The sequence below is a fragment of the Antennarius striatus genome, chromosome 1 (genome assembly GCF_040054535.1).
Source record: "Antennarius striatus isolate MH-2024 chromosome 1, ASM4005453v1, whole genome shotgun sequence".
NCBI lineage: Eukaryota > Metazoa > Chordata > Actinopteri > Lophiiformes > Antennariidae > Antennarius > Antennarius striatus.
Genome location: NC_090776.1, coordinates 30,717,680 through 30,742,349, shown reverse-complemented (window position 1 = coordinate 30,742,349; position 24,670 = coordinate 30,717,680). Strand labels below are relative to the sequence as shown.

Below are 24,670 nucleotides of genomic sequence, written 5' to 3'. Positions count from 1 at the left end.
AACACATGGAATAAAGGCACAGTGAGCTACCTGAGCTTTTGTACCAGTAATTCATTTATCCTGATGAAAGGAAAGTGCAGAACTATGTGCTGTATTGAAGAAACGTCCCCAAAGAGGGTTATTATTCTAGCTGAAAACTGGAGCAAAGGTGCTTTAATAATATGTGGGGGCCAACAGTTCAGACTGGCAGGAGCTGGAAGGATTGTAAACCCTATGTTTAACTCAGCAGCACCTCCAACAGTTGCAAACAATATACTCATTAATTTCTGAGCATCGTAAGACTCTAGCTTTGCTGTGTTGAAACGGTGCATAGTTCTTAGCACAAGTCATTAAGAGTTATTTTTGTAAAATAGCTTCTGAACTGCACACAGAAGAGAAATGGATTCTATTCTAACAATCCGATACTGCATGTTACCGATACTGATTCATCTGGATATGTGCATGTAAACAGATGGAATGCTGACTAAAAAGTTATTGAAATAAGTTGTTTCTGTTGTTCTGTGCTTGTGGCGGGGGTGCATTGCACCATAAATTGGATTTAAATTTTAATGACCCCCGTGAGGATTTTAGGTGAAAGAGAAAAAATTAAGATAATACCAGAACAAAGATGGTACAGAGGATGTAACGCAACAAGTCTATAAAGATATACACAGAATATGATCATGTCTCCACTGAATAACTAAACCTGAGACTTTGATAAATGGGTTATTAGATGTACCCGGAAAGAAGAAGAAACAAACTCACTTTATTCATCCCCCATGGGGAAATTATCTTTATGCTCCAGACCATGCTCTACATGTTACACATGCGTACATACGTGTGTACGAACCGCCGATCCTGCAATCATTGGACCACCAGCTCTACCAACTGAGCCACTGCCGCCCCAGACAAGATATAAAAAACCCACACCGAGGCGACCACTCGCATGCATTCACTGTCCCTACCTCATGTAACTCATCCATATCACGGCTTTCTCCACTAACAGAAAAAGATCATTCTAATTCATTTCAAAACATCAGAGCGACAGCCCCTCATCTGTCTGTTACATTCATTTGATTTTACCATCCTTTTACAAATGCATGCTACACACAAGTGTGTGTGTGTGTGTGTGTGTGTGTGTGTGTGTGTGTGTGTGTGTGTGTGTGTGTGTGTGTGTGTGTGTGTGTGTGTGTGTGTGTGTGTGTGTGTGTGTGTGTGTGTGTGTGTGTGTGTGTGTGTGTGTGTGTGTGGGGTCTCTTATCAGGGTATGCTGCAATCTGTGAAACAATCCGAGGGCTGACTGCGGTGAAAAGAGGGAGTGCCTGACCTTTAAAGATGAAAGGATAAGAAGAAAATTGGGGGGGGGGCACACAAAAGTTGCAAAGTGAGTATTGTGCTGCATTAGAGCGAGAGTAAAGGGGGTGGGGGGTGGGGAGACGAGAGAGCGCAGTAACATCCCAAACCCACCACCCTTTTGCTTTTACAAAGGATTGGGCGTACTGTACATGTAGAGAGGTTTTTTGCCAGTCATGGGATGTTTTCTTTGATTTTTTTCTCATCTTCCTCACCAACATGTTAGATTTTCAATCCAACTATGACGATGCCACAGCTCAGCCACCTGAGTTCACTGCTTCTCTGTACGCCTGAGCACATCTGGGCGTGTGCCCCACTCAATCCCACTCATAAGGGGATGTGGAGCGGCGCGGACACTTATCAGTTGCATCTGATGCTCAATTGAATATTTCCAAGGTTTTCCAAAAATTCAAAATAAATAATAATGCACACCGAAAGGTCTGAATCAAACTGTAGGCATGTGAAGGCATCAACCCAGGACTCAAACCCATGTGATCTGCATGGGAGTCAACCATCTTAACAGCTAGATCAGCACAGAAAACTAAGCTGCCAGATTCAACTTTAAGACTTTTCATTGTTTGGTAATGCCGGCTCGTTTTGTAGTTCAGCGTAGGAAATTATTTGATAGAATGTCTGAAAGGCTTTCCATTACTGTTGACATCTCCTGCGTGGGAAGAAATGACAATATACACATCGTTGTTTTTTGTTTGTTTGCATGTTCAGATTCCTCTTTTAACTGATGAGATGAGAGACTCTGTTAATGTAGCTGTGGTGGATTGTTGTGTCTGAGTGTTGTAGACGAGTCTTCACCGATGGAGATGAGCTACTATAGATCGTCAACTGGGGTCAGAGGACATGTTCTACCTTGTCAGAACCTAGAGCCTAAATTACGCCTGACTGCTTGTAAACAGATTTGATAGATTGGCACCACAGTGGTGGTTTTATGGCTGGGACAGGAACTGTTTTCACTTTCCCCAAAAAGATTTATCCTGTGATGGATTGACCTTTTGACCTACAGGTCACATTCTTTTCTAACTTAGGCCATCAATGATGTCCTAATAAATCCAAATATATCCAAGGAAAAGGCAGACTGAGGCAAACAGAAATTAACCATTGCAAATTTGAAACGTAACTCTGATAATGGTTGAAAAAAGTACACACACACACACACACACACACACACACACACACACACACACACACACACACACACACACACACACACACACACACACACACACACACACACACACACACACACACTTCATAAAGCTGTTTCCAATTAGCCGGTTGAAGGACAGAATGAGGGCAAACAGACAACTTATTTTCTGACACCTGAGAGAAGGAAAGTTAGAAAGTGACCAAATCCATTTATGTCTGAAAACAAAAGAAAACACGCTGACAGCAACGAGATTTGTTCCTGGTTAAATTTCCACAACTCCCATAATATCCAGTTTAATACTATCTGCTTCATTTTAAAATGTTTAGTACATGGAGGCTGTGAACTCAGATTGCTGAACCAGCAAGCCATTAATGTCAGCTACAGTACAATAAAACCAGTCCTTTTTGCTGTCAGCCTGTGTCTTTCCCTTCTTCACCTTTGTTAGTCAGACTGCCTTTAAAGGGGATATTAACTGGAATTTTCATTAAAATGACTAGTAATCACAAAGTCCACTGATTCATTGCTGTCTCTGCGTCTGCATTAAGTGGACTTATAACTCCAGTTGACTTTATTCCATATAGAGATCTATCATTTTCCTGAGTAGTTTCAAAATGTTTGAAGATATTTTTTCCAGCCTGCATCAGATCTTATCCCAGTGCAGTAACAGCATTAATTATAGACTACCGCACTATAGTCACATTGTGTACAGGTTGGTGTTTGTCTCCACAGCACATTCCCATGCACTCATATATCTGATAATGTTTATTATTCTAAGTCTTAATCCCTTTAGCATTCCCTTTTTCCAGTCTTTGCCCACATCTCAGCATGTCTGTTAGTGCAATTTCTCCTAACTGTACCCATTCTCCTGTTGTCGTCTCATAGGGGAGTCTAAATGAGGGGGATTTATTGACATGCTCTTTTCTGGCAAAAAAAATCATTACTATCAAAATCATTACACACAAGACATTTTACACCCACAGACCAACAAAAATACTAAATCTCATTAAGTACACAGAAATGCAGACCATGAAAACACATAAAATCACACAAACACGCATGCATACATCTATGTCACTAACATGTATGACTTAAGGTGTGTTGACGCTAAACAAAAAGCACACTACACACGGACATCAGCTGCACTGGACAAAGACCTTCACATTGTAATTATAATGTTCTAAAATGGCAGAGCAGCATAAATAAATTCCATAAGACATCCCTAACATAACCCTAATACATTAAATCATTCACAAAGAGGAGCAAATTTATTTTCTAATGAATTGAAAACGCCCCTCATTTCTATAAACGGACCAGAACAGCTCTTATGTCAAATTTATTTCAATCAAATTCAGACATTGCACCAACCAAGCAATTTCCAATTGTGGATCAAGGTATGGGCTACATAATCAGACATTGAACAGCAAGATAGAAGAGGGGGTGAAGAAGAAGTGAATGCAAAACAGAAAAAGAAATAATAAGAACGAAGGACAGAAAGAGGCTTTAACGACATATATGGAGAAAGAGGAAGGGAATGTGGATGAAAGAATGAGGGGGTACCGGGGGGGTGTGACAGAGAGTCCCCAGAGTCCTAATTATCACTGTATGAATTATTACATCTGTAGAACACACACACACACACACCTCTGGATCGCCCCTGGGGTCTTAACTCTTGTGCCTCTCTCCACACACCTCTCAACCGCCTCGTCACCTGGGGCAGTTTCTCCTTCTTAACATCCTCCTCTTTTATCTACTTATGCTCACTCTTCCTGCCTCCTCCTAAAAACTCATCTACTGTTAAGAGTGTACAATTTCACTTTTTACACGATGCAGAAGCCCCTTTATGCCCTACCTTCACCCACTTGAAGAAGACGCGTCCCTTTCCTCTCAAGGCAGGGTGTTGATCAAGAAGCGTTGTCAACTGAATCTTTTGTACCCATCTCATTCTTATCCACTGTTCTCTGAACTCAACTGTATGTCCCCTAAATCACCCTGAGCCATCTGGCCGCATACATATTTTATTATATCAAATTCCATTCTCCCATTCTGCCTTCCTTACACTATCTTATCCCACCTTCTATCATGTTTTCTTCCAATCTCATTGTCTTATCAACCCTGTCTATTATCCCTTCCTGGCTTTTGCCATCCTTGTCCCACTGACTCCCATTCTGTTTTGTATAACTCTATGGTATCCAGTCCCTCAAAGTCCTATCCCATCATATTCTATCTTATGTTCTTCCATTTTGTTCCCCTTGTCATGTCTTCATATATTACTATACATTGTATAGTTTCCTATCGAATGCCATCCTACCGTATATTCTCACATCTTATCCCATTTTCTTCTATCAAATCCCAATTCTTTCCTATCTTCTATCCTTTCCCGTCTCATCCTGTGCTCTCCTTTATTTTTTCCATTAAATCCCATCCTATCCTTCCATATTCCATCCCTTCTTCTGGCCTATTAAATCCCATCCCTTTTTTACATATCCTATCCCATCCTCCGTTCTCCTACCTCATCGTTTCCTGTGTGATCCCATCTTCTCCATTTTAATTTTTTTGATACTTTCATTTTTATATTTTTTAAAAGAACATCAAACAATAACAAATGGGAATCAGTCCAACACTTGACCTCATGACCCAAAGTCCTTTAACACGACACCAGCCAATCTTCTGTATATCTACCCCTAGCTCTTCCTTTCCTACTCTATCAAGTCCTATCCTATTGTCTTGTTCTGTCATCTGTTATGCTGTCTTCTACATACTTCTTCTATTCTATCCCATCTCCTTTCATATCCAATTTTGTCCTATCCCGTTGGGGTCCATCCTATCGCGGTTCTCAATTCCATTCACTCAGCTCCTTCCTAAACGATCAATCCCATCCCCTCTATTCCTACCCTCTTATTCTCTGATCTCCTATCCCTTGCCTATCTTTTATCATCCTATTACCAATTTTCCCATTCAATCTCATCTATCATTTTTTTCCTATCCCACTCTTATCCTATCACTGTTTCTTTGGCCTGACCAGGTGTCATCATTCTATCAATCTGAAAGAAGGATACCAAATAATATGCAATAAAATATGCAATACCCTAAATTTCCCCGTTTGGGATAAATAAAGTATATCTAAGTATATCTATCTAACATAATACGCTATAAATAAATATGCTCTTTTGGATTGTGTCAACGTGATTATTTTGTAATTCGACTTTTATGAATAATCGTGATGTTAAAAATCAAAATCTCTCTCTAAGCAGAAAGGAAAAGGTTGAAGGGTCGTCCGACTGCAGTGCAGAAACCATTGTAAGAAGAATGTGTCAAACAGAATGGATTTTAACTATTTCAGAGCTATGAATGATTTAGACGCTTTTACGAACCTATGGCGTGTGAAAGGTGTCTTATGTTCCGTGTTCATGGGGGAACTCATGTTCAGTCAGTGTTTGGTTTAATTCAAGTTTATTTTGCCCACATTTCTTATGATAGGTTTTTATTTGAAGTGTGTGTTCTTGTTTGAGTGAATCTCTTGGATGTTGTTAACATTAACTATCTTGTAATATCGACTTCATGAATGAATGTCATTTTAAAAATCAAATCTCTCTCTGAGGCGGTTTGGTTGAGAATTCTGTGTCTTACAAATGAAAGAAAGTAATTATCTAAACTACATTCTGCCTGAACATGTTATCTTACAAGTGAACATGTCAAACTATGGTTGGTAGACGCACCTCCAGCACACATCATTCCTGTGCATTCAGTAACTGGTTACCATGTGGTATAATCATATACAACAAAAACATATTCACTGTTGGATAAATCTCATTGGAGAGTACACACACACACACACACACACACACACACACACACACACAATCTCACACACACACACACACACACACACACATACACATACACACACTTGGTGTCTCACCTGGTAAGGATACAGTGTAACTCCTCCATTAGTTCGGGCCTGCAGAGCTGCTGTACTTGATACTGCCCCACTCCCATTACTATTGTTACCGCTACTATGGCCAGGGCTGCTTAGTCCAGTCACTGGTGGTTGATGGGAACCAATTTTTCCACAAACAGGAGATCCATTCCTTCTCTCCATCCCACCTCCTAGACCCAGAGAGCTGGGCTTGGGCCCCAGTCTGTAGCTTGGGCCTTGTGGTTGTGAGCTAGTGGTAGCACCACTGGATGTTTGCCCCGACAAAGGAGTCCCATGGCCGAGGTTAGATGATCCGTGGCTTGGGCTGGGTGTTGGAGTCTGGCCTGGGCTTGGGGAGGGTGACTGAGGAGGATTTGAAGTGGCAGCTGAGGAGGGGGAAGAAAGAAAAGGGGGAGCCCATTCCCGTGACCCAGCTCCAGAAGCTGACATGGAACCAGAGAGTCCTTGTGATCCATGTCTAAAAGTCAGGGCTGTAGATGATGAGGTTGGTGACAAATCCCACTGGTCAAGAGTTAGGACCATCCGCACAGCTTCCTGTTTGAGCTGAGTGAGGTGAGTAGCGCAGACGTCACATCGACTGTCACGTTCATTCCATGCCCTCCGAGAACTGTTTGGAACTTGGAGCTTATCATGAAGAAGAAGAGAGAAGGACGGATCCTAGAAGAGAGAAACAAAGTTGGGATTTAGACTCACATCTGAACAAATAACTGAGAACAAACTAAAGGAAGAATAGCATTAAGAAAAAAACTGAAGAAAACTTGGGGAATCAGAAATGAATGGAATAATAAACAAATTGCAACTATGAATATAGGAAATTAGACAACTTTAGATAAGTCGCTGTACAGCCAGGATACACAAAGCAGACACAAATCAGAATCAAAATGATGCACAACCCTACAAGCAGAACAGTTCGGTCTCGGTTCCGTTAATACGTATCATAAAAATAGAGTACTTGAATGCTCTGTTGTGCATTTCAAGAATAAAACATGAAACTGGTCCGTGGCTTTTGTTCAGGGTTTGGTGTTCTGAGGTGGTTAAAGAACATTTCACTTGTGTATAACTTCTAATAGTTTCAAAGGAATTCCACAACTACATCATCTGTACTTTCATGTGTTAACTGGTGAGCACAATCTGCCTGGTTAGCAGACCACTAGATTGGAACATCGGCATTCAAAAACAAAACATAGACGGCATCCTTGATTCAACCCAAAATACAGTTTATTCTGGGTTAAAACTACCCAGAGTATGAACACATTTTTCTGTTTCTCATTTTGAAACTTGGTGTTCTGCATTTTTTCTAGTGTGTGTGTGTGTGTGTGTGTGTGTGTGTGTGTGTGTGTGTGTGTGTGTGTGTGTGTGTGTGTGTGTGTGTGTGTGTGTGTGTGTGTGTGTGTATAAGTCTGCAGAACTTTTATCCATACTAATTGGTGCCACTCAGACCAAAGTCACTCTAAATCTTCTGCAATGACTCCCTGGTCTAAATGTTGAATTTCACAAGCAAAACACACACACGGCCAAATCTGCCAGATCTGTGTCTAAATCCCATTTGGCCCAATGAAGAACATTTTCCCAAATGTTATCTTTTAAGCACTTATCTGTCAAAAGGCTATTAAATAGAAAAATTACAGTTTCCTGGCTTCACTTGAGGCCCTTTTGAGAGGTTGAAATGACAAAATGTGACTAATTGTTGGCTTAAATGTATATTGTCATTGTATTATCAGCAAATGCATGTCTGTTTAGAATACCAAGATTTTAACCAAACATCTGGTAGGTGGTGACAAATCACTTAATAGCTACCATTACCTACAAATACAATTATTCTTTTTCCGGTGTGGCCTGTAGAACTATCTCAAGTTATTTTAACTTGGGTTGGATAACAAAGATGTTCTTGGAAAATGCACTTCACTAGAATGACACATGATACTTCTCTTGTCTCCTGTACACATTTGTCTCCATGTGATATGGACTCTTTACTACAAACCAGCTGCTCCGGCATTTTCAGAACATTACAATCCCCATTTACTCAAAAGCAACACCATCAGTCAGAACAGCTGCCCAAGCTGCTGGGTTTTTATTTGATAGACTCAGCACATTATTTCAGAGATGAAGCTGTGCATGTACACTATTAATCAAAGTGATTGGTAAGCTCTTTGTGTAGAGAAGCTTAATCGATACACAAGTTATAGAGCTAGAGCATTTGTGCAAGTTTCCAATCAATAGGTGTCTAATGGACGCAGGTGGTCTCAGCAGATTTAGACAATTTCAGACATTTAATCTGACATAAAATAAAAACAGACATGAGTGACGATCAGAGGGAGAAATAATGAGCGGCTGATGGAATGTTTCTCATTAAAATACAGTCAATATATTTTACAGCCTTATAATGAATCCTTTGAGTATTTGTAAAAACATATTTATAAAAACTTTCATATCCATCCAAAAGACTGTGTGTGTGTGTGTGTGTGTGTGTGTGTGTGTGTGTGTGTGTGTGTGTGTGTGTGTGTGTGTGTGTGTGTGTGTGTGTGTGGTGAAAAAGAGAATGAATGTAGTATACTTGTAGTATACTGACTACCACTCAACATGAGCCCGTCAATAACAAGTCTGTTTCCTCTATCAATATACAAGTGTGTGTGTGTGTGTGTGTGTGTGTGTGTGTGTGTGTGTGTGTGTGTGTGTGTGTGTGTGTGTGTGTGTGTGTGTGTGTGTGTGTGTGTGTGTGTGTCCAAAGAAAGGATCATTTCATCTCATAGCAAAATGCACACTCTGAGCATGAGAGCTGTCTGCTAGGCTGCATAAACAAACCACAAGACCGCAAGATACACACACACACACACACACACACACACACACACACACACACACACACACACACACACAGATCATCTGGTGATACGTGTTAGTGATATAGAGGCTGCCTTGTTACGTGGGAAAAACTAGTATATAAAAAATTGAACATGTTTTTTTCAAACATACAAATAGTGTACACACATTCAGGCAGGCTAACAAACACACATTTTTGGCTGGCATGACACACACACACACACACACACACACACACACACACTGCAGGCTACATAATATAAGCTACTTGTGTGTCTCTCTGGGCCTCTCACACACGCACAAAGCAAACGTGTTTGCAGATTGACACGCATGAGAGGCGACAGACTGCAGCACAGACAGCCAAGGTGCAAAAACATTTTAAATACAGTTTACTACTTATGAATGCATTTATTCACTTTTTCCCTGTAGGTTCAATGATCCTGCTTCGCCACAGGCCTATGACACATTTTGTGCTACCTACAAAATGTTGTCTTTTCACACATGATTGACTGAGTTTGTATCATCTGGCTGAGGGAGGATCAATAATAGCAGCATCAGGACACGGCACATCCCCAGGGCCGCCGCAAATTAAAACTGAGCGTATCTGCATGAAATGACGCCTTTGAGTTATAAAAAAATTAAACCAAAACCAAAACCATGATAATTAAAACTTTACTTGTAAATTAGTAAAGATGGAATATATACATGTATACACACATATACTGTATATATACAGTATAATGTATACAGTGCGCCCTCACGCATTCGTGCATCAACGCTCTCGACTTCACCTCATCGCAGATTTTTGGTAGGCAGTCACATGATACCGTACGCGCATTCTATTGGCTGACAGCATCCGTAAGTGCGTTAGGTTCCGTGAGTCTCGGATTTATGTGAGACGCAAGTTCTTTAAACAGTCCATCAGAGTGTAGGAAAAGGTGAAACAGATAGAAGGTGGTTTAACATCAGTATGGGGGGGGTCATAAACGTTTAAATTACAGTAATAAGATAAATAGTTTATCGCTGTATAGCGGAATTTGATAATTGCGTGTGGTTCCTGGAGCGTATTAACCACGAGGAACGAGGGCACACTGTGTGTGTGTGTGTGTGTATATACATACTGTATATATATACTGTATATACATATATTTACAGTATTAATGTGGTTTTTTAAGTCAGCGTCAAATTCAGTGAAGAGGGAAAAGGTATGAAAAGCAGGCAGTTGTATTATACAGTCTGCTCTTGTCAGTTAATATAAATGGAGCTTGAGGTAGATAAAAATAAACTGCCGCACTGAAATCATGAATCAGTCCTGCATCTCCTGACAGAACTGCAAAAAAGAGATCTGTGCCAAAAAACCCATACAAAAAGGAGCATTTAATCTCCCTGGGCCTCTTTGGTCCCCTCTGTCTGTTACACACTCCAACACACCGACGTGGCCGACAGGCAATGGAAGAAGCATAAAGTGGACGTGGAGTATGGAGTATGGTCCTAGAGTCGAGGACCTGCCTGCTCTACATCAGCTGATTTCTGGGCAACAGCCAAGCTGCCCGAGTGAAAAATGGTGGAAAAGGAGAGATTTGTTTTGAAGGAGAGAGAGATTTAGTTTCATGTACAAACAGAAAAACACACACATAAATTCAGTGGGTGAGTTTTCTTCCAATCATCATCAGATTGATTTAAAATCATCAGGATTGACCCCAGTTCAATCACTTCTCTTCTGAGTACTGCTTCACTTTTATTTTTACAGTAGAACAACACACACACACACACACCCCTTTGGTTGGTATAGGCAGCCGTATGAGCTAACAGGAGTTAACAGTTAGCAGAAACAATTTAAGGAATTTCTGTGAAGAAGCAGTTTTGTTAACCAGTCAAATTTGACAAAATCCTCTTCCATTACGTTCACCTTTAGGTTGTGTGTAGAGAATGTTTCTTAGATAATCTTTATACCTCCTTTCTTTTCTCCTTTACTTTCCATCCTTTCCACACATCCCCTCACCTCTGAGCTCATCTGTATTCTGTGAGTGACTCAATCATTCTCAGCACCACAGATCGTCTGGAAGACTTTAATGCCCTTCTGTAAGGGCAGAACACTGCCTGAACTCTACTAAGCAAGGATGAGACGGAGCGGAAACCGCTGAGACGGCGTCGGAGCTAACTCAACAGCGACCTCAGCACCTTTTACAATCCTGAAAATTTGTGTGTGTGTGTGTGTGTGTGTGTGTGTGTGTGTGTGTGTGTGTGTGTGTGTGTGTGTGTGTGTGTGTGTGTGTGTGTGTGTGTCTGTCTGTCTGTCTGTCTGTCTGTGTGTGTCTGTGTGTCATATTGTACAGACACACACACACACACACACACACACACAAGGGGCTTTAGCCATGGAGGTGATGGGAGGTAGAGCGGTGGGCAGCTCTGCCGTGGGGCGCACCAAATGAGCAACTTGTCAGGGGGTGGTGCCTTGCTCAAGGGCACCTCAGTAATACTCTGGAGGTGAACTGGTACCTCCCTCTGACAGTTCACTCCAAAATTTGTGGACCACATGGGTCTTGAGCCGTCTATTCTCCAGTCCCCCCACCCCCCCATTGGACTGAGCTACTGCCGCCCCAGGTGAGAGTAAAGGAAGGTTAACCTTTCCCCATACTGTATTCTTTAACATCTTCGTCTATTTTCTTTTTTCTTCACACACACACACACACACACACACACACACACACACACACACACACACACACACACACACACACACACACACACACACACACACACACACACACGTGCTTCACAGCAGGTTTAGGATCCGTGTATTCATGCAGAAGACATGCACACACTCTCTGGCACCTGCTCTGACAGGACACACACAGCAGGAGTGACAGAATCAAGGAGAGATCATAAAAATGAAAGACAGAAACCAGCAGAAAGACACTGTGAAGAAAACACCATAAATTGTGTGTGTGTTTGCAGTTATATTGTGCCTCTGTGTGTCAGCTTCATCCGTGGCCCATCATCACATACATTGGTTTCATGTCAGGAGAATGATGGTGATCATCTGTGTGTGGAGAAGAGTGAGTCTGGTGTCTGTCTGCTGGACCACGGGCAGCAATTCAGCTGCCATACATACTTGCCTTCATAGCATGAGAACAATATTGTGCCTAAATTATAAAGGCCTGACCACATGAAAGGAGCTAGACAGAATTGAAGGACAAAGGGAAAACGGCGTGAAGATGATGGACTAAAAACGGATGAAGTCCGTGTGGGCATGGAGCAAACATGAACTGAGACACAGATTCTGCAGCATGCAACAGAAATAACCTCTTAGCATGAATAGCTGGTTCGTCAGATTTTATTCCTCCTCCTCATCAGAATTATGTTCCTTCTGCTTCCCTCACTGACAAATAACTCAGGAGATTCAGCAGGTTTCCGATCTCTCCTTCTACCTGGTTTAATACCCACGCAAACATCTTCTCTCTTTTCTCTGAAATATGTCTCCTTTAATCACATTTTTAATTGGTCATTCCTTCTTATCATCCAGTGTGAGAAGTCAGCTGGATTCAGACACTATGGATGTGCACACACATTTGCATAATGTCATTAAGACAAATGGACACATTTATGTCAATAAATATGTAACACAGTCCTTTGTGACACTGACGTATTGCATTAACATAGAAAAACGTCTTAGAATGCTCGTATTGTCACGGCAATGCAAAAACTGATAATAAATATGACTAATTAGCCATAGGGTATTTTAATGACCTGCATTCTGTATGCTCATACTGTTGGTTGGATGTTAGTGCAACACTGTGCGTTGTATGATGCTGTGGTTAGGGTTAGGGTTAGGCTAATCTGCAGTTTCAGATATTATAATAATCACCCTTATATATACACACACACACACACACACACACACACACACACACACACACACACACACACACACACACACACACACACACACACACAGTGGTACCTCTACTTACGAAATGTTCTACTGATGAAACGCCTCAACAGGAAAATATTGCTTCTAGTTACTAAATAAATTTCGAGTTACGAAAGGTATGGGCTGATACTCTCAGCTCCCACAGGTTCCTGAACGCAACATTCTCATAGCTGCTCTGCCATTGGCTATTACCTAGCATCCTGGCATCCCATTGGCTAAGAGGGACCTCTGTGTGTAGCTAGATAGGTGTCTATGAAGTGTCCTCGGCATTTGACCCATGAGGTGTTCTGATAGTTTTACGTAAATATATTAACTTTTAGAGTATTCACTATGGACCCCAAGAAAGTGACGGAGAAAAGAGGAAAAGAAAAGACAAAGAAAAGAGTTTTTTTTGTCCGTACAAACAAAGCAAGAGATGATAGAAAAGCCTGAAAAAGGGATGCGTTTGGTTGATCTCACCAAAGAATATGGCCGTAATGCATCTACAATCACCACGTTATTAAAACAAAAGGAAGTTTAAGGAGTTTAAGGCATCGTGTGGGTGGTTGGAGAAGTTCAGAAGGAGGACTGGAATTCACTCTGTTCATGGTGGGGCAAGAGGGCATGAACCAAAGAGGGCAAAAAACAACGAGGACAGCAGTTAAAAGGTAAATGACCGTCATTACTATTCTTTACTCTATTCTTGGTTTTTTACGTTATACACAACTCTCTTTTATTGTGTAATAATCTAAATGTAACATGTATTTGTTACATGTTTTGATGCATTTTTATGCTTTATAAAACATGTCGGAATTACGGGGGCTTGCAACGGATTAGGACATTTGCATGGAAAACACGTCTCTACTTACAAAATTTTCTACTTATGAAATTTCTTCCAGAACCAGTTAATTTCGTAAGTAGAGGTACCGCTGTACTATTTCTTACTTCACTGTCTCTTCTCAAAGTCTTTACTATTTCCTGCTGAGTGCAGGGTAGCACAGTTCGCTCAAAGGGGGAGACCTTGGCTTCACATGGACATCATAAACTTTTGAAAAACTACTTTTTTGAATTTCTGTAGACAAGCCACTCTTGTGTAGCAAGGCCAGTGAAAAGGTCTTTAAAAGTGGCCTTCAGAGACTCTTTGAAGCACTTCCTGAGACCACTTTGGTGACGTCCTTTGGTCTGCAGCCTGCCGGAGGCTGCATTCACCCACCGCTGTTTGGGATCAACACCCATAATTAATTGCCTATTTTGATGCTACCATGAATAATCTTGGGGTAAGTGCTCATTAGCTATTCTGCTCCACAAAGTTTTGTTTTCCTCGCTGGACACACAAATGCAAATGTACAAAAATAGCATTGCTTCATCGGAGTGAAGTGGGATGTTGAAACCCAATCAAAGAGGGTACAAAAAAATGAAAAACAGATTCTCTGAACAGATGAGATAAACTATTCACATTCTCTTTCTCACTGCCAGTCTTGTCATTCTCTCATGCAAACATAAAAATTATTTTATGAGTGCATTTTTTTATCATGAATATTTAAGGATGTGCGTCTGCCAAGCTGTGTGTTTATCCATTATGTGTGAGCAGGGCTGCCATCCCATTAACAAACCAAGACACGAATATTGTCCCAGGTTGTACAACGTTAACTCGACAGACGAAAACCCTGCTGCAACGTAAATACGCTCATGACTGGGAAAGAGGCGGTTTTTATTAGCTGGGCATCTACATCTGTGCTCAGCTGCCCATAAATGAAATAAATTCATGCCTGTTTTTATAGTTGGACATTGCTCGCTGGCGCCTTGCTGGAGCTCTTTTTAAACTAGGTTGCCATTTCCAAGAGAGTCGCCAGTAAATTAAGCATTTGTTACCAAAGGAGGAACTTCAGGGTGCCGTCATTCTGTCGAGTGCCACTAATCACACCAGTGTAAAATTTAGCAGGTCTAACAAAAGAAAGTCATCTCCAGATGACCTATTCTCCTGAGATCCTTACATTACTGTCTAGTTTCTGGTCATGAAAAAAGCATGAGTCAATGTGCAGTCCATATCTGGCTGTGAAAAGTGTCCCTAGACCTGAAATCATCAGTGGACTTCAACAACAATTATCTTCCATTATTTAAAGCAGTTATTCTGGATTCCTGAAAGCTATATAAAAATAATTTACTTCCCGTTTGCTAGCTGGACAACTACCTGGCTGTCTGGCACCTGAATATACATGACAAGCTTGGCTTCATTACATTGTTAATGTAAGTGGGGAAAGTGCTTTATTTATATCCTTGTTGTCAGATGGGAAAGTTTCAGGAGACGGAGGTGGCTCAGGGGGTATTCCTGGAACACTCCACTTGGTAAGAACACCACTCATTTGTCGCCATCCTCTCTACTGTGATTACTGGTAATAAGTCATCAACCATTTGACTCCACACATAACATCTTATTTCAAATGAGGCAAAAATTGTTTAGTAATATTTCATAAATAAAAAATAGTCTGGAATTCTAAATATTAACATTGGTGACCCACTTTTTTGTCCATTTATATCAAGGCCTGGGAGACAAACCTCAGCTCCCGTTTATTTTTTAAATGAAGGTTTTACATCCTTCCAAAGTCAACATGACGCTCCCCATGGTGGACTTATAAGGGTCCAATTAGGACAGCATTAGTGGCAGCCTATCAAACTAAAATATAGAGCTGCTAGTTACATTAAAATCTTAACAACAAAAAATTAACCTCAGGAGTAAGACACCACTCACTGAATACAGCAGACATGGAACGGGAGCAGCTACTAGTGGCATTTCCTGTGACGTGTTCATCCTTTTTACAAATTAGGCTAAATGACATTGTTCCCTGTTTATGCAAATGAGTCAGTGGGTCTGTGTCTTACATGTCTCTTGTTTTTTTGTCCTCTTTTTATCTATTTCCCATGCACTCCATCCTGTCCATTTCCCCTTCACTCTTCCTCACGCTCCTCTCAATTCTTCTCTAAGTCTCTACTCTCTCTCTCTCTCTCTGGTTCTCTCCCCATGACAGTGATAAATTGCTTTTGGGTTGGACAATCCATTATGCCATATCCCACACCTGAACACACTTTCTCTGTCTTACCCTTCTCCCCTCTTTTTTCCCATCCATTGGTTCCTCCCTCCAGGATCGTTCCATCTCAAGGTTAGTGAGGTTCACTGCCTGACAACTGCTAATATGTGAGTATATACACAAGGAAACAAGATTTGCACAGAATTAGCACAAATCAAATGAAATATAAAGATCTGAAGGATGGTGTCCGACCAGGGGTTGTTATCAGTTTGTTAGGTGGTTCATCCAGGCCTGTACAAAGAGCTTTCGCATGCTTACAAATACACCATAAACCTCCTCAGGGTCTGCTTGAATTACCGTGGAAAACTACACTCTCCTAACCTTGAAAGTTAACTGAGCTTGATTGCTTTTTTCAAGGCTTCATAATCACACAGTAGCACTCATTCATACATAGGAGCTCGATGAAGCATCCCCAGTGCTCCACTGTAGACCCTCTGAGGCTTGACTCAAAGGAAGCAGCGAAGGCTGGAGACTCCAGCTCAAGTGCTGTGTTGCTGTTGAAAGGGGAATGTTTTTGACCCAGCGTTCACATGGATTCAATGTGACAGCAGTCTGGTCACAAATCTGCGTTGCCAACTGCTAGATCGCTGTTGCTCCTGAACATACAATCAGTAACATTGCTTTAGCTTCCTCAGATATCCCACAGATGCTTGAGGGAAATTGAATATATCATACAAAGAAGCCAACAGAGATATTTGGAGATAAGGCATAAAGAGGAGAACCTTGTTCAGTATAAGTCTCTCTGACTCTGTGGCCTGGTGTTCAGTCAATAACCGATAACAGTAAACAACAACAACCATTTCATAGCCTCAAAATCGAGCCCCGCAGGCTCCATCTGCTCAAGGTAATTGGAAAGTTTAACGACTTCAGGCCGTTCTCTGTGTCTGATTGAAGCGCAGACTGGGAACAAGCAGGCAATTTAATTCTTTCTCTGTCTCTCTCTGTCTCACACACATATATATACACGCACACACACGCACACACACACACACACACACACACACACACACACACACACACACACACACACACACACACACACACACACACACACACACACACACACACACACACACACACACACTCACAAAATCACTTTCCATTTATTCCCAGAGGTATAAATGCTGGGGAATGCAGGGAGACGCATTCCAAGATTAAATTCAAGAGTTTTTACACTGTGTTTTACAGGTAATCTATTGTACTTGAACACAACACTACAACCACGGCATTACAGAAGGAACTCGGACCTTGAGGCTTGGCGTTCATAGGGGTGCGTTTCTGCAAATGAATCTGGTCATTATTGGCGGCAGCAGCATCAAAATCCTCTGACTGTGTTCTTGACATTCCTAATGAAATGAATGTCTATCTCACCATAAAGTTTATCATTCTACAATTTTTTTCTTTTAGAATTTGTATATCTGGTTAATCAGTTGGGCATTTTGAAATGCCTACTAACATTGCAGGTAGCTCTCAATTTTGGCTATTATTTTGGGACATACAAATTCTTTTATTGTCTTTCTATTATTAAAATCGAGTGTTCATACTATTCCAAATCAAGCCATGCTTATGGTACCCACTTGAGCAAATGTGGAAAAGTTTTTTTTACTACATTGCTTAAAGTAATTCAAGTTTTTCTAAACAATGTCAAACATTGAGTCCTCAAAAAGGAACAAAAGCTTTTTATTTTTAAATGATTCTCTCATACTGCAGTGAAGTCTGATGCTGGGCTGTAAACTACATCTTAAATGTCATCCTTGTTCACATTTCACCTCCTGCCCTTCATAATGCTCTGACAAAATAGACTCACTGTACTGCTTAACATACAAAACCACACAGGTCTGTTCTCATCCTCTCTTTTGCGTTAACAGCCTCTTAACCTATATAGTTAAGCAGGGAATGTGTGTGTACAAACAGACAGCAGCCCTGCAGTTCACTGTTTAAAGGAGGACTGCCATTATCATACTTAAAGCATGTAAGACTGACTGATAGAGTACTAGCTCTAAATTTGTCCCAAAAATGTAGGTCTGTTAACCCCCCCTTCCCTCCCCACGCACACACAAAGGTATGCAAGGCTACTGCATGTCCAATCTCTTCCCACATATACGTCCCCTTCGTATTTCTCTAAAGACCTCTCCTTTCTGGTGTATATACTGTTAACAGAACTAATAACTACATCCTAAAATAAGACCCATGATTCAAGTAAATCATTCAAACATTGTTTATAAAGCAACCTATAGCATTTTTAGTGAAATTTTATAAAACAATGTTAACTGGCTAGCTTTGAAACGGGTGATGAGAGCTACAGTATGTCTAAGAAGATTAAAATGTTTTTACTCGCCCAAGAGAGGTGATTCCATTACCACAGCCATCATTTACATCAACCCACCAACATGCACACATAAATATCTCTGTTGTTCTAGGGTGACCCTGAAATTTCTACAATAAAATAGTTGATTTAACTTAAGTTAAAACTCGGTCTTAAATTTCACAGGGATTAAATCAAGTGCAAAACGCACACACTCACACACAAATTGACACACAGCAACTCATACACACCATCCCAGCCGCTCACACCTCAGCCTGTCATGAGATCTTCTTGGTGTGAGGAGCTGAAGATAGATGAACCGTCTGATGGTTTGATTGTCTACGGACGCACATGTGTGCACGTGTGCATGAGGTTTGTAAGTGTGAGTTGGCGTGTGTGCTTCTGTGTGATAGACCAGCTTATGACAGCAGTAGGCTAACAATAAACGTGTGGTTAGCAGCTCTTCAAATACACCGTTCAGCGATGAAAGACTTCAGTGTCATGACGTGCTGGAGCTGTCACCAGCAAGGACTGGAACACTAAGACACTGTCATTCCTCATCTTTGCTCTGGATTATGTGAAAGAAAAAAAAAGTTTGCGCACAGGCCTAGGAGACAAAGTGGAAAAATAATGTCTGAACTGAGGGTTTCAAAGTTACGATCAATAAACCAATCATTTCCACACACAGGAGACATTTCTACAGTCTAATGCATGTAGCGCTGGTTCCTTTTTTTAAAATCTGCAACATAGATATAAATACTACACATTTGCCACTCTGTTGCATTCGTGAAATGTATCATATACTTGACGGTATGGCCTTTTAGTGCCAATGGTTATTATTGCATGTAACTGACGAATATTAAGTGGCAAACAAATATTCAGTGAAAGACAAGAGGCAGACTGGACACTGTTCCTCCATTAGAAACTACGATGTGCATCAGTCCTTAGCCTGTGTGTGCAGGCCAACAGTGGATAGTTGTCAGTTTTATTACGACAGTGTTTATTTGTTTAGTAGCAGAATTACACAAATAATACAGTATTTGCAGCAAGCTCGGAGGGATGGGCCGGAAAGTAAACACATCTTGGTGCAGATAAGGATGAAGTAGTGGATTCAGGAATTGATTTTCAATTTTAACTTTGCATTTAAATGACATAAAATAAACAAACAATTTTCAGAAAACTTCATGTCTGAATGGAAGATGGGCCAGGCAAGTTAAACATGAATGTTTAAGGTTCTTTATGGGTTCTGCTGTGGGCCAATTTAATTTGGATTAAGTCATTTTTGTTTATGGCAGCAATTAAGACTGAGAAGTTATTGACAGTACACAGTATTTTTTATAAAGTTCACCCTTGTCAATTAATCTAAATTCAAAGGTTTTTTTAGGTCATATTAATAGGAACAGGCACAACTATAAATGATCATAGAAGGGAAAAAAATCATATGTACTATATCCAAATAGTATACTACATGAACAATACAATATGTACTGCATATGTAATATCAATCTTTTCATCATTCCACACTAAAACATACAAAATATGAATATCTAAACAAGGCAACACAGACAACAAAGACAGATGTATAACTACTATATACTGTAAATGCTATAAAGTATTCATTTATCTTTCTGTTATGGAGGTGATGGAGATGCAGTTGCCATGGTAGCTACGGACCTCATAACAGCAGGAGCTGTTACCATTTAGTGTGTGTCTGTGTGTTCTTGGAGGTACACGTTCAAACATGCCAGTGTGAGTTTTCATGCGGCAATTTGATGTGTGTATTATGTATGTATGTGAACACACAGCGGTGTGCCAGTGTGTGTTCACTCATGTATGTCATTTGTCTGTCACTGCGATGTATCGGTGGATATGTTTGTGCTGGTCTTGGAATTTGTGAATGCTGAAGCGGATGCTTGTCATCCCAGCCTTAAGTTGACAATTAATTTGTAGAATTGTCAGCACAAATCCACCTACAGCGATATGTGATGCAGAAGCACATGCATGTATAGATGCATAAATTAAATGAGAGAAAATATCCCGTGGGGAGTGGTAAACAAATGTAACAATGATAGGAAGGCATTAACTACAATACAAATGCCAGAAAGAGTATATTTAGAATAAAAAAGAAAAGAACAGGAAATAAGTGATGAGTACATGACTAAGGTGTTGACTGATAATCATTATAATAATTATCAAGTCAACTTGATACCCAATATGCCCCGACTCATATACTGTATACAGTATGTTAAATCTTAATTTATCTCAATTTTATTAGATAGGAGATCTTGCAAAGAAAAAAAAACATTCCAAGCATTCAGAACATTCTTCATCATCAAGAAATTATCAAAATGACTTCAATCAACCACTGAGCAGATATAGGAGTACACCAGTCTACTAAGCTGGTGCTAGCACCCATGGTGTAAACATAATGTATAATCATTTGTGTGATTCTACTAGATTTCCAAATGAATACACATTGGCAAATTCAAATTCATCATCTGCCATCTTTTGGAACTGGAGAAGTTATTTTTCTTGCTTTGATGCAGACAGGTTTCACAGACACAATGGTTTATTGTGGCAGCCTACCATCTGGAGCAGTTAGACTAATTAGATGTACCCGCTCTGGGTCAGTGGCTGTGATGACAATGATAGCACTATTAGGAAAAACACTTTTCCTCCTTTTCTCTAAATATCATTTCACCCATTAACCTCATTCTTCTCTTCTTCCTCCTTTCATTTTTTAATTTTAATCTGGGTTACTCTTTGTCTCCATCCTATCTCTGGAAACAAGACATGTACAACTACATTGTTGTAACTGTTTGCTCTACCAGTTGCAGGTAATGTGAAGTGCCGGGAAAATGCCATGTGGATCTCCCAAGAGGATCTTTATATTAAATACCAGAGAGGCCCAACTGATTGAGATCTGTAGACTGAGATGACAGGAGTAGATGGAAAGCTACTGTATGGTTAGACATTGTGTGATTAATGACATTGTACATTATTGCTCTGATACGATTAATTTGGAAGCACCCAGGTATTTTGCACTAATGAGCTGATGTTCTGCAAACATTTCAGGCATGCAGGCATTACAAATTTTAAAGGAAAATGTGTAAACTACCAGCTGGTTTTTGAGAGTTATCCAATGTATGAAACAGTAACGCATTTTAATACGTTTTCTAATTATACACGACCTTTTCTGTCTTTTGGTGTATTTTACAAATTGCAAAAGATGAAACTGAAACCGAGTGGGTACAGTATAAGCAAGATCCTGAGATGGTGTGTATACAGTATGTGTGCTCTTTGGGGGAAGGACCAAATTGAAATAAACTCAATGAGAAGCTTTAAAATTCTACCTGCATCAGCATCCCTTCCTCCCCTCACACACACTCATCCATCCATCCACAGTCTTGCTGTTATTGATGAAGCCACCTCTTTATATGGTAATGTCTTTCACACCTGAGAGGAATCAGGAGGGCATGATCGCTCTCTTTTTAAATGTATACACACACACACACACACACACACACACACACACACACACACACACACACACACACACACACACACACACACACACACACACACACACACACACACACACACACACACACTAACACACACACCAGCACTTTCTCTCACCCACACAGACATATACTGTACGTGTGCACACTATCACACTAGTTACATGTTTGTGAGTATGTGTGTGTGTGTATTCCATCTTACACACACACACACACACACACACACACACACACACACACACACACACACACACACACACACACACACACACACACACACACACACACACAACTCAATATGTGCTATTATTCACATGAGCTCCATATATTTTCATCGTCTCCCTGCCTCCCACCAACATGCACACAGCTATGAGGAGCCTATTACTGCTGATGGAGATATGTATGCGGCTCACATCTGTCACATGTTGCTGCTGTGGCAACACCAGGTACCAAGGGAGGCCTGGTTCTGTGGTTGTAAGGGGTTTGGTTATTACAGGATAGCTGGGAACCTGTGTGCAGAAATAAACCCCTCTGAGTCCAGACTACTCAGCGATAATACCCCGCCATTTGATTTGACATGAAGACTAATTACAGATAAATTGCTGGCCCTGGTGAACATTACTCGGTGACTGGCATTGGATAAAGCGACTACATCCACAAGAGTGGTGACCCCTGTTGTTTGTGAATGTTGGAAAGTCATCTGCAACAGATCGTAATTCTCATCTAGTTTGCTTGATTGCCACAGGTATGACAAATAATTCTGCCTTCTGATTATGTGGGTTTTTAAAACCATTGAAAGTATGTTGGCATTTTGTAAGGAGGATCTAAAACTGCATTAGAATGACAATGATAGTGATGGTGCCAGTTGAGTAGATTATAGGTAGAGCCGTTTATTCCACCGGTTTGATGTAGAAAAAATTATATTACAATGTTTTCAAGCCTGCAAAAAACAACTGTCTATTTCTGATTAATATATTCTAAATTGTAGGAAGGAAAGTGTCATTGCATGTGACCACAGACAAAGATGAAAGCATCAGATTGTGTGTGTATTCCAATCACCAGCCTCAAGTTCAAAGGTAGTAAATTCACATGATATACAGGTAGTCCTCAAGATATTCAACGTACGAACATTCATTTCATAGTTTTTATCGACATCGCTGTGAACATCTGGGCAAGGAACGAACACACAATGTATTTATGTGCACGAGAACGTTCACCAACATCGAGATTGCCAACAATTTCGAGTCAGATTGAAAGTGTCAGACTATAACCTACCTGTATGAAAACCGCCACAACCTCCTGTTATTTTATCTTTATTATTATTATTGATGATTGCATCATGAGTGAAGGACAGATCAGTGCTGATGATTTACCTCACAATAACAAAAGGAATGTCATTCAGACTGGGAAAGCCTGCCAACATGGTGGCAAAGGAAGGGAAGATAATCCAGACTGAGGAGGAAGAGCTGAAAGTAGAAGAGACACACAGGGCAGCCAGGAGTCTCTGGGTAGCCAGCACTTCAATGAGAACAATGATGGAACAAAAGAATAGAATAAGAGCTAAGAACCTGCAACAGCTCCAAGTTCCAGACTGACAAGCAGCTGTTGGCCAACCAGCCGGGAAATTTAAGGCAAAAGTAGTCCCAGTGGTAACGGAAGAAATGGATTCTGTGACTCCCAGACTGGAAGAGTTGCTCCAGCAGATTAGACCAACGACATTGGATTGCAGTCCTAGGAATGGGTACAACACCGAACAGAACACACACCATATGGAATCATGAGTGACATCATCTGCTCTCCCTCTCTCTATTTTGTCTGGTGTTTAAAAAAAAACCCTGTATTTTTTGTAATTTGATGGGTGTTAAAAGGTTAGATGTGTTCTTGGTTCAGGAAACCCACAGTACTGTTGAAAATCCTACCATTGTTTGTTTTTGAGATGTGAATTCCTCTTTACGTGAGTCTCTTTTGGATTTTGTGTCAACGTGATTGTCTTGTAATTTGGCTTTTATGAGAAAACGTGATTTTAAAAATCAAAAATCTCTATCGCTCTCTATTTACATATGTATGCATACATAGTATACACACACATATATATAAATGCACCTTAGTATGCATCCACGCATATGTTTTGGTCGAAACTAACCACTTTGTTAAAAAGCCATTATTATGCATTTTGACAGACGAGGTCAGACAGGAATCTCCATGGACTATGATGTTTGCAGATGACATTGTGATCTGCAGTGAGAGCAGGGAACAGGTGGAGGAGAAGCTAGAGAGGTGGAGGTTTGTCCTGGAAAGGAGAGGAATGAAGGTTAGCCGCAGTAAGACAGAGTACATGTGTGTGAATGAGAGGGACCCAAGGGGTAGACCCCTGAAGGGAAAAGCCCAAAGGAGGAGAAGAAGAAGCATTTTGGCAGGTGGACTAGTGTTTGTTTGCTCATCTAATTATTAGAAGTTAATATAGACTGTGCATATAGGGTTTTTTATATATTATATATACTATATATTATATATGTGTATATATTATGTATGTATGTATATATATGTGTGTGTGTATATGTATATATACTGTATATATATATGTATATATA

General features: G+C 40.5%; 1 protein-coding gene across 1 annotated transcript in view; it reads right to left on the bottom strand.

Moving 5' to 3' along the window:
• The window catches only part of kif26ba (kinesin family member 26Ba), a 75,146-nt gene that overhangs the window by 45,978 nt on the left and 4,498 nt on the right, over positions 1 to 24,670 (bottom strand). The window contains exon 3 of the mRNA XM_068318076.1: positions 6,414 to 7,088. Coding sequence (XP_068174177.1) covers positions 6,414 to 7,088 — 675 coding nt within the window. The remainder of the gene's footprint in view (positions 1 to 6,413; positions 7,089 to 24,670) is intronic.